The following is a 13240-nucleotide window of genomic DNA, read 5'->3' as shown; positions in this document are numbered from 1 at the left end:
TTCCACTACATAGAGGTCAAAGGGAAGGGTTGGGTCAGGGGTGCAAAAGCAAAGAGACCTCTTGGGTTCTTTTTGTCCCAGCTGTTACCAAGGGATGGGTCTCTGAGGATGCACCTCTTAGTATTGGGAGGGATCTCCAGCATAATTACAATCTCCCTAACAATCCCTTCACTTGCAGCATCAGTAAGTAAGTAGTTGTAAGGATACCCCATGATTATCTGTCGTTAGAGGAGGCCGTTGTCTACGTCAGTGGTCTCCAGAGTGGTGTGCAACCACCCCTGGTGGTGCACAAGACAGTCCATTGAGGTGCAGGAAGAAGATACTAGAACTTCAAAAGTACGTGTATATATATTAAAAATAAATAAATATGCATATATTTGGTGGAGTGCGCTCAGAAATTTTTTGGTGTACAATCAGAAAGGTTTGCAGACACCAGTCTAAAGCGACAACTGTGATTTCCACTTCCGCATGTAAAATGTATTGCCTATGGCTGAAGAGGAGTACAGCAATTAGGCACTGTAAAAGTAGACTCACCACAATCTCCTAGAGCACTTTACACGAGATGCTGAAATGCCTGGAGGAAATGCTTGAGACAGAAGTGATACAGTGCTACAACAGAACTGTACATGAAGTTTCCCAACACTTGCTCTTACCAAGTGAGCGAGACAGTTCAAAGCAAACAAATAAAACCTTAAAATTTCTCAAATTATTTTTCTAGCATGAAGACAGAAAGTTCTGCTTAAAGACATTGGATTTTCTTAACAAAATGTGTGGAAATATGCACCCAGAGAAAGATCACTAGAATCAAATGTAAATTGATACTTTAATTTGCACTGTGTATGATTTTTTTTAAATGTATTTCAGATTACAATTAGTTACAAGTTAACACTTCTAATGTTCTGTTCTGTTCTTTGTCACAGGATTTTGGTTCTAGTTCTGATAGTGACTTCAGTCTCTCTTCCATGGTTTTTCTAAACCACAGCAGTGGCTCAGATGATTCGGCAACAGATGGAGAAGCAGGGCTAGAGCAATCTCTTATTTCTTTAGACATGTCTGACTTGCTTCCTGAAGATCCAAGGTCCAATATGTATCGTCTTTATTTTGGAAGCTCTTATGAATCAGAGCTGGGAAACGGAACTCCTTCAGAACTGGTAAATTACTTGCTTAATATTTTTAATTTTCTAAATATTTTCAGTTGTGAAGCAGAAAAACTGAACTAGGCAAATGGTATGGTTTTATAATTATAGTTTTGTCTGCTTTGTCCTTCAAACTGTCTTCATCCAATACCTTGTGGTCCACGGTGGGGAAGAACATGAAAGGATGTTATCTGGCAAAATACAATATGGACTTCTCTGCAACTTTGCAGGACTTTAAAATCAAAATCCCAAAACACTGCTTAATACCTTATAATGAGGCAAAATACATTCATACTAGATCTTATTGTCTGGTCTAATGGCTTGTTACCTTCCAACGTTTATTACTAAAACAGTTTTATTACCAATTACCATCCAGCTTTCAAAAAGTAATACTTTTTGGACTATTGGACGAGGGAAAAGCAGTGAATATTGTCTACCCGGATTTTTGAAAAGCATTCGACACAGTTCCCCATAGAATTCTCATAGAAAAACTGGCTGCTCAGGGCCTGGATGAGTGTATGGTCTGCTGGATCAAGCACTGGCTGGTCCCAGAGAGTGGTGGCCAATGGAGCTAAATCCAGCTGGAGGCTGGTCACAAGTGATGTTCCTCAGGGCTCAGTGTTGGGACCATTTCTGTTTAACATCTTTATTGATGATCTTGATAAGGACATAGAGTGTATCATCAGTAAATTCGCAGATGACACCAAGTTAAGCAGGAGTGTCGATCTGCATGAAGATAGGGAGGCACTACAGAGGGACTTGGATAGATTGGATCAGTGGGCCAACGTTAGTGGGATGAGCTTCAACAAGGACAAGTGCCAGGTCCTGCACTTGGGCCACAACAACCCCCTGCATGGCTACAGGCTTGGGGAGGTGTGGCTGGAGAGCTGTCTGGAAGAGAAGGATCTGGGGGTTCTAGTTGACAAGCAGCTGAACATGAGCCGGCAGTGTGCCCAGGTGGCCAAGAAAGCCAATGGCATCCTGGCTTGTATTAGAAATAGTGTGACCAGCAGAAGTAGGGAGGTGATAGTCCCCTTGTACTCTGCACTGGTGAGGCCACACCTTGGGTATTGTGTCCAGTTTTCAGCACCTCAATACGAGAGAGATATTGAGGTGCTGGAGCGAGTGCAGAGGAGGGCAATGAAGCTGGTGAAGGGCCTGGAGAATAAATCCTATGAGGAACAATTGAAGGAGCCGGGACTGTTTAGTTTGAGGAGGAGAAGGCTGAGGGGAGACCTCATCACTCTCTACAACTACCTGAAAGGACATTGTAGAGAGGTTGGTGCTGGTCTCTTCTCACATAATTAGGGATAGAACAAGAGGGAATGGCTTTAAACTGCAACAGGGGAGGTTTAGACTGGACATTAGGAAAACATTTTTCACGGAAAGAGTGGTCAGACAGTGGAATAGGCTGCCCAGGGAGGTGGTGGAGTCACCATCCCTGGATGTGTTTAAGGGTCGTTTAGATGAGATGCTGGGGGATATGGTGTAGGGGAGAACTTTGTAGAGTAGGGCTGATGGTTGGACTCGATGATCCCAAGGGTCTTTTCCAACCTGAATGATTCTGTGATTCTGTAATAATTTTAAGAATAAAACATTTTTCAGTTTCCAGTAGAGTGTGCATTAAGGGAATAATCTGACTATGGAATTGTGTAAACAGCAGAAGTAAGCCTTAGCTTCCACCGTTGCCCTTAAGAAGCAGAATTCCTGTTGTTGTAGTATCACACTGGACAGACCGCAGCACGTTCTCTGGCTAGCTTGCAGATAGGGTCGTGCTGGTTGGCTACCCAGCACCTGCATAGTGATCAGCTGGCCAGCTCGTCTCGCTTGGCTGCCAGGTAAGCAAAACAGAATATGCTGCCTCCGAGATCCTTACGGTGAACAGATGACTTGAGAGTTTGCGTGTGATCCATGGGACATTCATTTTCAAGATCTGTTGTAGAACTGTTACTACAAGTAGTTATCAAAGTTGTTAGACTAGTTTTGAAAACTGTCTTGCATTTATTCTTAAAGCCAAAAATAACTTACTTTGACATTGGAGAACTAATTACTGACTGCTACGCTGCTTTTGTATGTTTTATCTTGCGTTATAGATGACCGTGTTCAATTAACGTATCTTTAGAGACTTCAATTTTTCTTTCACTGTCAAAGTTTTTCAGCAAGGCTACAAGGACTTTGATCTCTTAAAGCTGTTGAACTTGAAAGTTGCATATTTTATCAAGTGCACAGAGAGTCTGGAGGTGATGAATATTTAAATTATGAGTCATTCCAAAGCTAACTACATAAACTTGCTCAGATTTCAGAACCACTGATTTTCATCCATAAATAAAACAATGGACTTAGTAGACCTTTATTCTTTTTGACATAGGCCATTATAAAAAAAAAATTTAGATTATTTCCAAACATGAAACACTTCATTTTCAAATTTTTACTTTTCCCAACACACCTTGGCAAATTAACCTAAATCTTTCTGTTCAAAAAGTTATGTATGTGATAGATTTTTAAGAGGAAGTACACTTTTTACCAGTGGAGGCAAGCTTTTACTGAATTGTAGGCTAAATTTTAACGGTGAAGTTGCTTTTTTTGGATCCATAATGAGTTAATGTATTTCTTCTTGTGGTCAATTTAGAGCTCTTTGTGTTTGTCTGGACCAAACTCCATAACCCATGATTTTACCAGCGTGACTCAGAGAGATGCAGCATTGCCACAACCTCCAATGCTTAGAACAACTTCTCAGGAAGACTCCCTGGAAAATAACCAGGAGCAGCAAATAGAGCACCTGAGGACAGAAATCAGTGCTATCAAAGCCAATTACAGAAGCAAGAATGGAGTATGGCATTTTTTTCGATTATTTTTAGTCTTAACACTTTTCTATTGTTTTCCCACACTTCTTGGTATTTCAATAAATAATTTCTGCAATAATATTAAATAAAATGTAACAAAAATAGCAAAGATAAATGATACCTAGTTTGAGGAAAATAAGCCAGATGTTAACATTCATAGAACTAGATATCAATTTCTGTGTTATTAACATGGCGGGAGGGAAGTTGTGACTGTACTTACAATACATTTGTCTGTACGTGTAATAATGAGGTTTCAGAGTTACTGATATTCATGGCACTATGTTTCTGTGGTAATTTTTCATTGTCTGTTCATCGCTCTGTTTTCAAGGAGGACAGCACCTTTAATCAGTCAGTGCTTGCCAAGAACACTTTAATTATTACCCAGTCCCATCTGATGACTGCACTTGAGGGTATAAGACCATCCATTAGCCAAGATGACTGGAAGAATTTTACTGAACTGTAAGTATTAAATTTTTTAGTTAATTGGGAATTCAGTGGAGATTTGGTCTCTTCACATTCCTTATTCATCAGAAACACAGTAGTAAGTTAATGTGGGAAACAGCAGTAGAGTTGAATAGCTTCTGACAGCAATTTTTTTCAGAAATATTAAATTACATACGGGGAAAGGGAGGATATTTTACCAGTGCATTGTCTTTTATTGTTTTTATTAATGTCAGACCTAGAAGTTCTAATCACAGACTAGAAGACCCTTTTATTATGTTAAGAGCTATACCAGTACAAAGAGGCACCAATTCTCTAAGACTTATAGCTAGGTCCTTCCTTCTCCCACTGAGTAGTAGCCCCTTGTATTTTCAAATTGCTGGGGATTGACTCTGTAGTGGTCTTTGTAGCTGCCGTGTTTGGGAAAAGGCAATAATCTGCAGAAGTATAAACATACTGAAAAGGAGAATGTGTCTCCTTCAACTTGGAAATGACTGGAGTGAAAAAGCTGGAAACTGGCATCAGGATGTTCTGTGATCTCATCCAGGGGTTCTTCTGACATGAAGATTGTTAAAGAATTGCCCTCCTCAGCTGATACACAGATAAGCAGGTCTTACAGCGGGGGAAAGAGAGAAGGAAGGGACAGGAAAGGAAGAGAATGAGAGGTGCTTCCCAGGACCCTATACCACCCTGTCCACTTCTGTTCCTTGTCCCACCTTCCCCATCCCGCCCAAAAAATTTAAAAAAAAAAAAAAAAAAAGAAAAAAAGGAAGCAGGGCAGAGAGCTTTCTGAGTTGGGTTTGTGGATGAAAACTCCTCCAGGTCTCCAGGTCTGAGGAGACATGCACTCCTCATTTCCTTAAAAATAAACAGCTGTAGTTCTGTGTTGCATTAATGTGTGTCTGAAGAGGCATATGCAAACAAGGGCATTTTGTAAGACTTTGCTAATATCTTTTTCTGTTTCCAGGTATGATAATTTTCAGAATCCCAAGAAGAGAAAAGGACAAGTTGGCTCAACATTCCGACCAGGACAAAAAATGACTCTAGCATAGTAACTTGTATTTGCTTGTAATTGCTAAGCTGTAACTGGAAATGACAAATGTGATTAAATCAGATTATTTATATTCATATAGATTTATTAATGCAGCAGTTGAAGATAAGTTTCTTTTGAACTTAAATACTGTAAAATTGTCACACTTTATTTTGAAGAAAATTGTCTTCCTTCAGATTGATATTAAATTTTTGAGAGAACATTGGTTGTGTTCTGCCCAGTTGTTTATCACATAAAATTTTAAATTTTGCTTTTTATCAATATAGTTGCCAAGACCTAACAGTTATTTCCTATCCTTGTTTATTTCCTCACCACAAATAGATTCTGTTTGAATAAACTGTAATATCTAATGGTGGAAATGTTTTTTAAAAATTCCATAAAGCCATTCTCTAATGGTTGGAGGGCTTAGAGAAGGGTGGTACTTCGTATGTTTATTGGTAGGCAACTAGGCTAGTATTTCCACAATAACTATTGGGGGGGGGGGGGGGAAAAGACAAACCAAGATAATTGTATCTTGTTTTCTGCAACTGTTTATTATTCAGAAGAATGTCAGGTTGCATTTCACAACAACTGTGTCTTCTTATCCCCATCTTTTCTTCTTGGAGACGATTCTGAAACATCTCTGATGTTTGGAAGCTTTCTAATGTTACATCCCAGAATTACTCACAACTACTGTCTTACATGAAGATTGTTAAAGAGTTGTCTTCCTTAGCTGATACATAGGTAAGCAGGTCTTAACAGGAGGGGAAAGAAGGAATGGGCAGGAAAGGAAGAAACTAGATATGTTTCCCATGAGCTTATATCACCCTCTCACAACATTTGCCAATGCTGGGGGGTTTTGCTTGGTTGGTTTTTCACTAATCTTCCTTCCCTAATATTTACCTTCCTGAGGTAATTAGAAAACATGGATTTTTTTTTCTTTCTTTTTTTTTTTTTTTGTGGTCTTTCAGAGCCATTATGTGCCTTTTCACACCTGTATTGCTTTGGGCCACTGGGCATTATTACCCCTTCTGTGATCAGATGGTATGCCCAGGCTCCCTCTGATTGTTTCTTCAGGTACATTGGTAGTAGCAGCCTTCCTCAAGCTGATCTTAGTGCTTGATCATATGGTTCCCACTACATATTTCAATTTGTTATCTCATTCATTGAAATGTATCAGGCTATGTCAGTAATTAGAAGAACCATCATATTGATTATATTGTTCACTGCTGTCTATTTGTAGTTCCTATTCCCAGTGCCAGCAAATAACCCAAAGAATGTTTGATTTAGATGTTTATGCTTGCAGCCAGGTACAGGTGAAGCCTGTGTACGCTACAAGCCTTGACACACTGCAAGTCTTAGCTTGTAGCAGTTAATACCCCCGATGTTCTCATTTACACTGAGCTATTGCTTTTTACTCATGCTTAACTCTTGCTTCAGTAGGTTTTGAAACTGAAAATCCTTATTGCATTACTACAGAGCTCTACTATTGTCAATACCACTTTGTCATTAAATCATAATTATTTTTTAAAAGTGGATATATGTTTGTTTAGCATTAGAGACATATCCTAGATTTTCCCTAACCTTGAGTTCATCTTTCTTATATAATACTGTCATTTCTTTCCTTGTTCACCTTGTTTTAAATGGCTGTAGAGGTGAATGTGAATAGGGGTTGAACAGATAAGCAATTTGCTGCAAAGGAGCAAATCATTCCCTGTCAGATGCTCCATGGTAACTCACATTTACACTGTGGTAAATGTAAGGTACTTTGAAGTAAATTATCTTTTAACACAAGAGGGCCAAAAAACATGGATATTGTTAATGAAGTGAAGCAGGTGGCAAGCTGTAACTACTCACTCTGCTTTGTTTATGTGTCAAAACTCAAAAACTTCATGGTGGTTTGGGTTTTTTTTAAATTTAATTCTCCAGGTTCAGTAGTTAATTTTGGGCATTTCTGGCCTTCAAGAAGTAGTTTATTTATCAGTTTCTTGTCATTTTTTTTCCTAGGATTATTCAGTGACATTTTGAGCTCATTCAAAATATTTTTTCTCTTCTTTGAACTTCAAATTCCACATAGTTTTCATCTCTAACCTAAGGAAATGTTATATTATCTTCTTTTCAAATACTTGCATATGAAGCTTCAGCCCAATTAATTTCATTGATTAATTCCCATAGTTTCTCGGATAGCTCTAGAAGATATTCACCTGTTCTTCCACCTACTGATTTAACAGTTTTTCAGTCAAAGGTTCTTTTCTACAACTAGCACTTCTATAAGAAGGTGGTCTTCTAGCTCTTTCCTTGCCAAGATTATTTAAAGTACATTGCTGTTTATTACACCTTTTCTGTTTGGTAAGGAAATCTTCAACTATTACAAAAGCATCCAGATTGGCCCACATTAGTAGTAGCTTCTATTAACTTATGTCTAGATAGTGGATGTACCAGATTCATTAAAAATGGAAATTATTTAACCTTCTTGGTAATGATAATCTCATAATGCACTGATACTTAAATCTGAAAGGACCAGTCAGAGGCCAATCATGATTATAACAAAGCACAATAATCTATGGAATTATCTTCAAACTTGGAGTCATTTAATTAGAATACTGTACTTCAATGCCAAGTATTGTATTGTAAAGTTAAAAAGGAAAGCATGCGTGCTGTTTGTTGAGGTCCTATCAGTCCTCAACCAAAACTAGATACTATACTGTCCTGGAAAATGTTTTTAAAACCCAGGAAGCCTAGGTTCCAAATCTGCTTTCCAAGTCTGCTCTCTTCCTTTCTACATGCAAGGTATGTTACCAGTGAACTAGCTCAGGTGCGTTAGTTCATACATCCCCCGACATATATAACCTGGACTGATGCCATGGGTAATACCATTTGATCCAAGAAAGTAGGTCACTATTTATAACTAGGTGCTGTCAGGTGATCCTTTGGTTATATTGACATCTCATTTTAAAAGCTAGCAGAGTATCTAAATGAAGCCTAGCTAAGATCTGTTATACAGGTGCATAAATCCAATGTACAGGGAGCATAAAGCCTATAGCTAAATCAAGGGTAATCCCTTCTATCCAAGCATTGTGCAAAAAACCTCAGCTGGCCTGTGGAGGCTCTTTCACAAGGCTGGTATTCAGAAGTTCGCCCAGGGGAGAAAGAGACCCGTAACAAAGTTTGTTTCACGTTCTGTAGTCAGCGGGGATGTAGCTGCAACAGCTCGTGAAGATACCACAGGCAGCCAAACAATGGCTGTTGTGTTTGAGCCTTCTGACCTCTGTTTTCCAGTCTCTTCTGTCAAGTCAAGAACCAAGGAAACTCCGTGTGAACCAGCAACCTAAAGATGGACAAATCCTGTGCCTCCCTACTACGTCATCTGTTATTCCTACCTCCCTTAAGTGACACTGATGTCAGTTTTTCTGGGTATGTATTACAGCCTGTATAAAAGGTTGATAACGTGGGGTAGCTGTTTCCTCTCACTCCTGTTGCCACCAACACTGTCAGCTGTCACTGACCTTTTCTCAGTTTCCAACCAGTCTTTCCCCGTAGTCAAGAGACTTCTGAAGAAACAAATGTTAAATATAGATGTAAAAACTTGCCCTGTTTCTAACATGCAAGGGATTATTTCAGTTTGTTAATAGGAACTCGCTTTCCACTACTATTCTATAATTTTTCTTAAAAAAATGTTTAGGCAGCTTTTACTCTAAAAATTATTTATGTTTGAAGCTATCTTACAGCTGTGTAGCTGATAATTTTTTCAAATTCTGCCATGGAAAAATGTACCTGTTTTGAAGCAATCCACAATTCTGGATTGAGTCTGTTGGTGACTGGGAAAAAAAGAGATAGTTGATCAACTCTGCTAAATACCAATTTAAATCTACTGAAAGACTCATATGTCTGAAATGCTGAGGGAATTTGGCAATTCCTAATCAAAATCTTGCTATTCTGAGAATTGGGAACATTGAATACCATTCACTGTGTTAGGTCCTTTTACTAATGCTATTCTGCCATAAATCACGTGTTGTTTGTCTGTGAAACAGAATTTCTGTTGTACAGTAAAAATTTCACAAGGTATTTATTGGATAACTTGTACTTCTTAAGGAATCAAACTTTGTTCCATTTCCAAAGAGAAAAACTAGAAAATATTTCCTTACACATTTGAAATAAAAGATAAGCAATGTCTGCTGATTACATTGGTTTATGTCTCCTAATAGACGTCACCAGCTAGAACTCTGCTTGACAGTATTTTAAACAAGACAGGTAGCAGCCTGGTTAAAACACACAAATTTTATGATTTACATTAGGTTTGAAAAGTTCCTTGGCTTTTAGTTTACCCAAACAAGTCTAAATTTTGTGTGGACCAATCTACATTTAATGTCATACAGGGAGTTTCTCCCTCCCCCTCTTCTGGCATTAAGGAAGCAAAGTAAATGTCTCCAGCCCAAAAGCAAACAAATCTTTTAAAATATTTTTTAAAAAAAGCCTTGTATGAATTTAATTTTTTCACAGGATATTTTACTCAAATTAACTGGTATGTGTGTTTGTGTGCATGTGTGTTACATATAAAATATAAAACTATATAGTTGGTTTTTTTAATATTATGATTCTAATTTATCATTTTACTTGTTGCCTAATTTATTTCATAACTCCTAGTTATTACGAAAATAGTAAAATACACACACGCTGTATTACTGCATAAGGATCTGACTGTTTATTATTTAATACCTCCTAAGCTCATACAGTGGAGTGGAAGTGAAGCCTACTTTCCAGGGCGTTAAGATAGCAATCATAAAATCGTAAGCAATGCAGGAACTTGGAAGCGACCAGGAGCAGAACGGAATTTCTTGCATGCGTTAGGCTGGTATCTGCACCGTTAACCCTATGGAATGAAGTTGGGAGACTGGACTACAATTTGTCAACGTCAATTGACAGGTGGGAATCCACTGCACTCTCTCACAGGCATCATTCAGGAACAGCTGCCACTGGAGAACCTTAGCCAGCGGAGCGAAGGTGGTTTGGCAGAGGTCTTTCCAGTCGGCACTCCTTCAATACGTGTCGTTACGGGGGTTTGTAGAGTCTCCACTGCACTTAATATGCCCTCTCTTAAAAGCGGGCCACCTGTTAGCATGACCTTGGCGTCAGATGCAAGTATAGGTTAAGTGAAATATTTTGCATGGGAAGCACAAGGGAGATGGCAACTTGGGTCACAATTGACAATGTGTTTGACCTCAGTACAAGCTGCTATAATACATGAAAAGTTTAGCGTTTATTTACTAACTCCCAGTTTTGTCTTAGATACAAATTTTGGGACATTAGTTCTACGATCTGTTTTAGTTTTTTAGCAAGTCATATACCAGATTATTTCTCTCTTTGATTAGCATATGCACAATAGGACTGGAATGGTACAAATCTTGCTTTAAGGCTCAATTGCTGTAGTTTTCCCATTTCTAAAATAGGCCAAATGGTAACAATCTGTCATAGGTACACTGAAATGAAAATCTGTTGACTAAGGTTTAGTGTGCTGTTCCAGTGATGCAGCAGAGAGATCCAGGATAAAATACTGCCAGATGCTCAGATAGCAGTTGGTAAAGAAATGCTAAATCAGTTTACTGGTACTCAGGTCACAAGTGTAAGTCAGACTAATAGAACTGAAGTGTGAAAAATTCTTCCTCCGTATCCTCTAGCAGCTGGTGGGGCTTTTCCAAGACTCCCAAGTATGCGGCCTTCCTGTAACATCCTACAGCAGCAGTGTCGTATCAGCTGCTATTAGATAATGAAAGGGAATGAAAGGGCTCAAACAAATGAATTTCTAACAATTATTAAGGCTAAACTGTGATGTGATGTGATGTGATGTGATGTGATGTGATGTGATGTGATGTGATGTGATGTGATGTGATGTATGAAAGCTTTGCTTGTGCTTTGCTTCATTTGTTTCTCAAGGACTCCTGACTCCTCAACTGTTTCCTTAGGTCCCTTTGTCTGTTTAGGTAAGATTGAAATGCTCGTTAGGCTCTCTACGTAAATCACTGATAGCAGACTCAAGGCCTTCAGTGGACACTTAGGCAACTCCTAGAATGAGATAAGGGGGGCTCTAGCAAAGAGACACAGAGACCCTATTATGGAGAAACTGATTTTGCTGACTTAGGAGGGAGACACCTGGACTTTACTTCACAGTGCATGTTCTGGAAAGAGGGTCAGCTAGTGAACACTGTGAAGAAGACTACTTACTTCCTCCCCTGACCACCAAAGACCCTCACCCTATTTTCGCTATGCATGCTCAGATTATGCAAATGAATTCTGGGAACTCATTATCATAAGACACCCCTTTCTAGGAAATGAACGAATATGATTTGTGTGTATGTAAACTGATGTCTCTAGTGCTAATTCTTGGGAGCCCTTATGGTGGAGAATCCCCAGGGTGACCCCAGCGCTGTCAATAAAAGAATACCTGCTTAACAGTTATACTGGATTCTGACTGTTAATTTCTTTGTTTCAATAACCAGGGTAGATTTTTCATCTCTTAGCAGTGCTGTCACACGCCAGTCTCTAGAAGTCTTTAACAGCTTGAATTAGTTGAAATGATTTAGTGAAGAATGACATCTCAGGGAAAATGTCAGTTTGGGACTCCTAGGTGTGAAAAGATGACCTCTTTCTTCATTGTTTACACAAAACCAGCTCTTAAGAATCTGCAGTAACCATTATTACCTGATTTAGGCACAGCTATAACACAGTACCTATCTTGTGGAGACCAGTGGATAAGCGGACGCTGGCACTAGATTTTGGTACATCAGAAATTATTGAGGTCATACAGCTGTTGGGTGACCAGCGGCTTTGTAGAATAAAAAGCAAAATATTTTAAACCACCCACAAAATCTTGTCATTGCCGTACTATATAATTCCATCTAGGATTCAAGCCATCTTCATGGTTTTGTGCCATTTTTCTGTTAGGAACATATTTGGATCCCTCATATGAACTAATTAAAGGTTCAGTGCTCATCTCCATTTCCCTGATTATTGCCAAGTTTCAGGAAACAGTAATAACATTATTTCTTAATAATACGTATTACTTGAGTACAATGTCTGTATATTGCCAAAGCGCTGTTTAAATAATTGTATAACTAGTGCATCCTGACCTTGTTTAGATACTAAAAAGCTACGATGGGAGCTTTTTGGGGCGTAACTATTTCAGTGTTTGCCAAGAGTTAACTCTCAGCTCGATTTCTAATGCCCATTTTCCCGGGAGTTAGAACATTTTTTTATGTTTAAAAGACCGACATGTTCCTCATTAAAAATCAGAGTTTAAAACGTAGATATAGAACAATTGAGAACCCTGCAGGCGGTGGCAGAAGCGGAGCGCCAGGAAAACAACGTTCGTCTGTCCCGCCGAGCGGCGACTGGGAATGGCCCCGGCCCCGGCCCCGGCGCCGGGCAGGGCAGGGCGGGGCAGAGCGGGGCCGGGCCGGGCGGGGCGGGGCCGGGCCGGGCCGCCCTGAGGCGCCTCTCCCGCCTTCCCGCCCTTCGCCGCGGGGCCGGAGGGCGGCCCGGGGCGGGGCGGGGCGCGGCGGGGCGGCGGGGCCGGGCCGTTGGAGCCCTGCGGAGCCCCGGGCGGGGGGCGGTGGCGGCTCCTGGTGGCCGCGGCGGAGGATGAGCGGCGGCCGGGCTGCCCCGGAGGGCACGGGCCCGGCCCTCTCGGCCCGCGGCTGCTGGGCGCGGGCTTCGCCCTCTCCTCGGCCGACCCCTTCGATGGGGAGCGCAATCCGCTGGGACGGGCAGCGGCCGGGCCCGGGGCGCCGTCCCGG

General features: G+C 40.3%; 1 protein-coding gene across 3 annotated transcripts in view; it reads left to right on the top strand.

The window, feature by feature from the left end:
- The window catches only part of PEX1 (peroxisomal biogenesis factor 1), a 29222-nt gene extending 23551 nt beyond the window's left edge, over nt 1-5671 (top strand). For all 3 annotated transcript variants that reach the window (XM_074835545.1, XM_074835535.1, XM_074835555.1), the window contains 4 exons: nt 921-1151; nt 3766-3966; nt 4308-4438; nt 5388-5671. In XM_074835545.1, coding sequence (XP_074691646.1) covers nt 921-1151; nt 3766-3966; nt 4308-4438; nt 5388-5472 — 648 coding nt within the window. In that variant the 3' untranslated portion in view covers nt 5473-5671. The remainder of the gene's footprint in view (nt 1-920; nt 1152-3765; nt 3967-4307; nt 4439-5387) is intronic.
- The last annotated feature ends 7569 nt before the right edge of the window (nt 5672-13240 follow it).

The sequence above is a fragment of the Strix aluco genome, chromosome 1 (genome assembly GCF_031877795.1).
Source record: "Strix aluco isolate bStrAlu1 chromosome 1, bStrAlu1.hap1, whole genome shotgun sequence".
Taxonomy (NCBI): Eukaryota; Metazoa; Chordata; class Aves; order Strigiformes; family Strigidae; genus Strix; species Strix aluco.
Note: the sequence above shows the minus strand (reverse complement) of the source record. Positions and strands in the feature narration are given on the sequence as shown.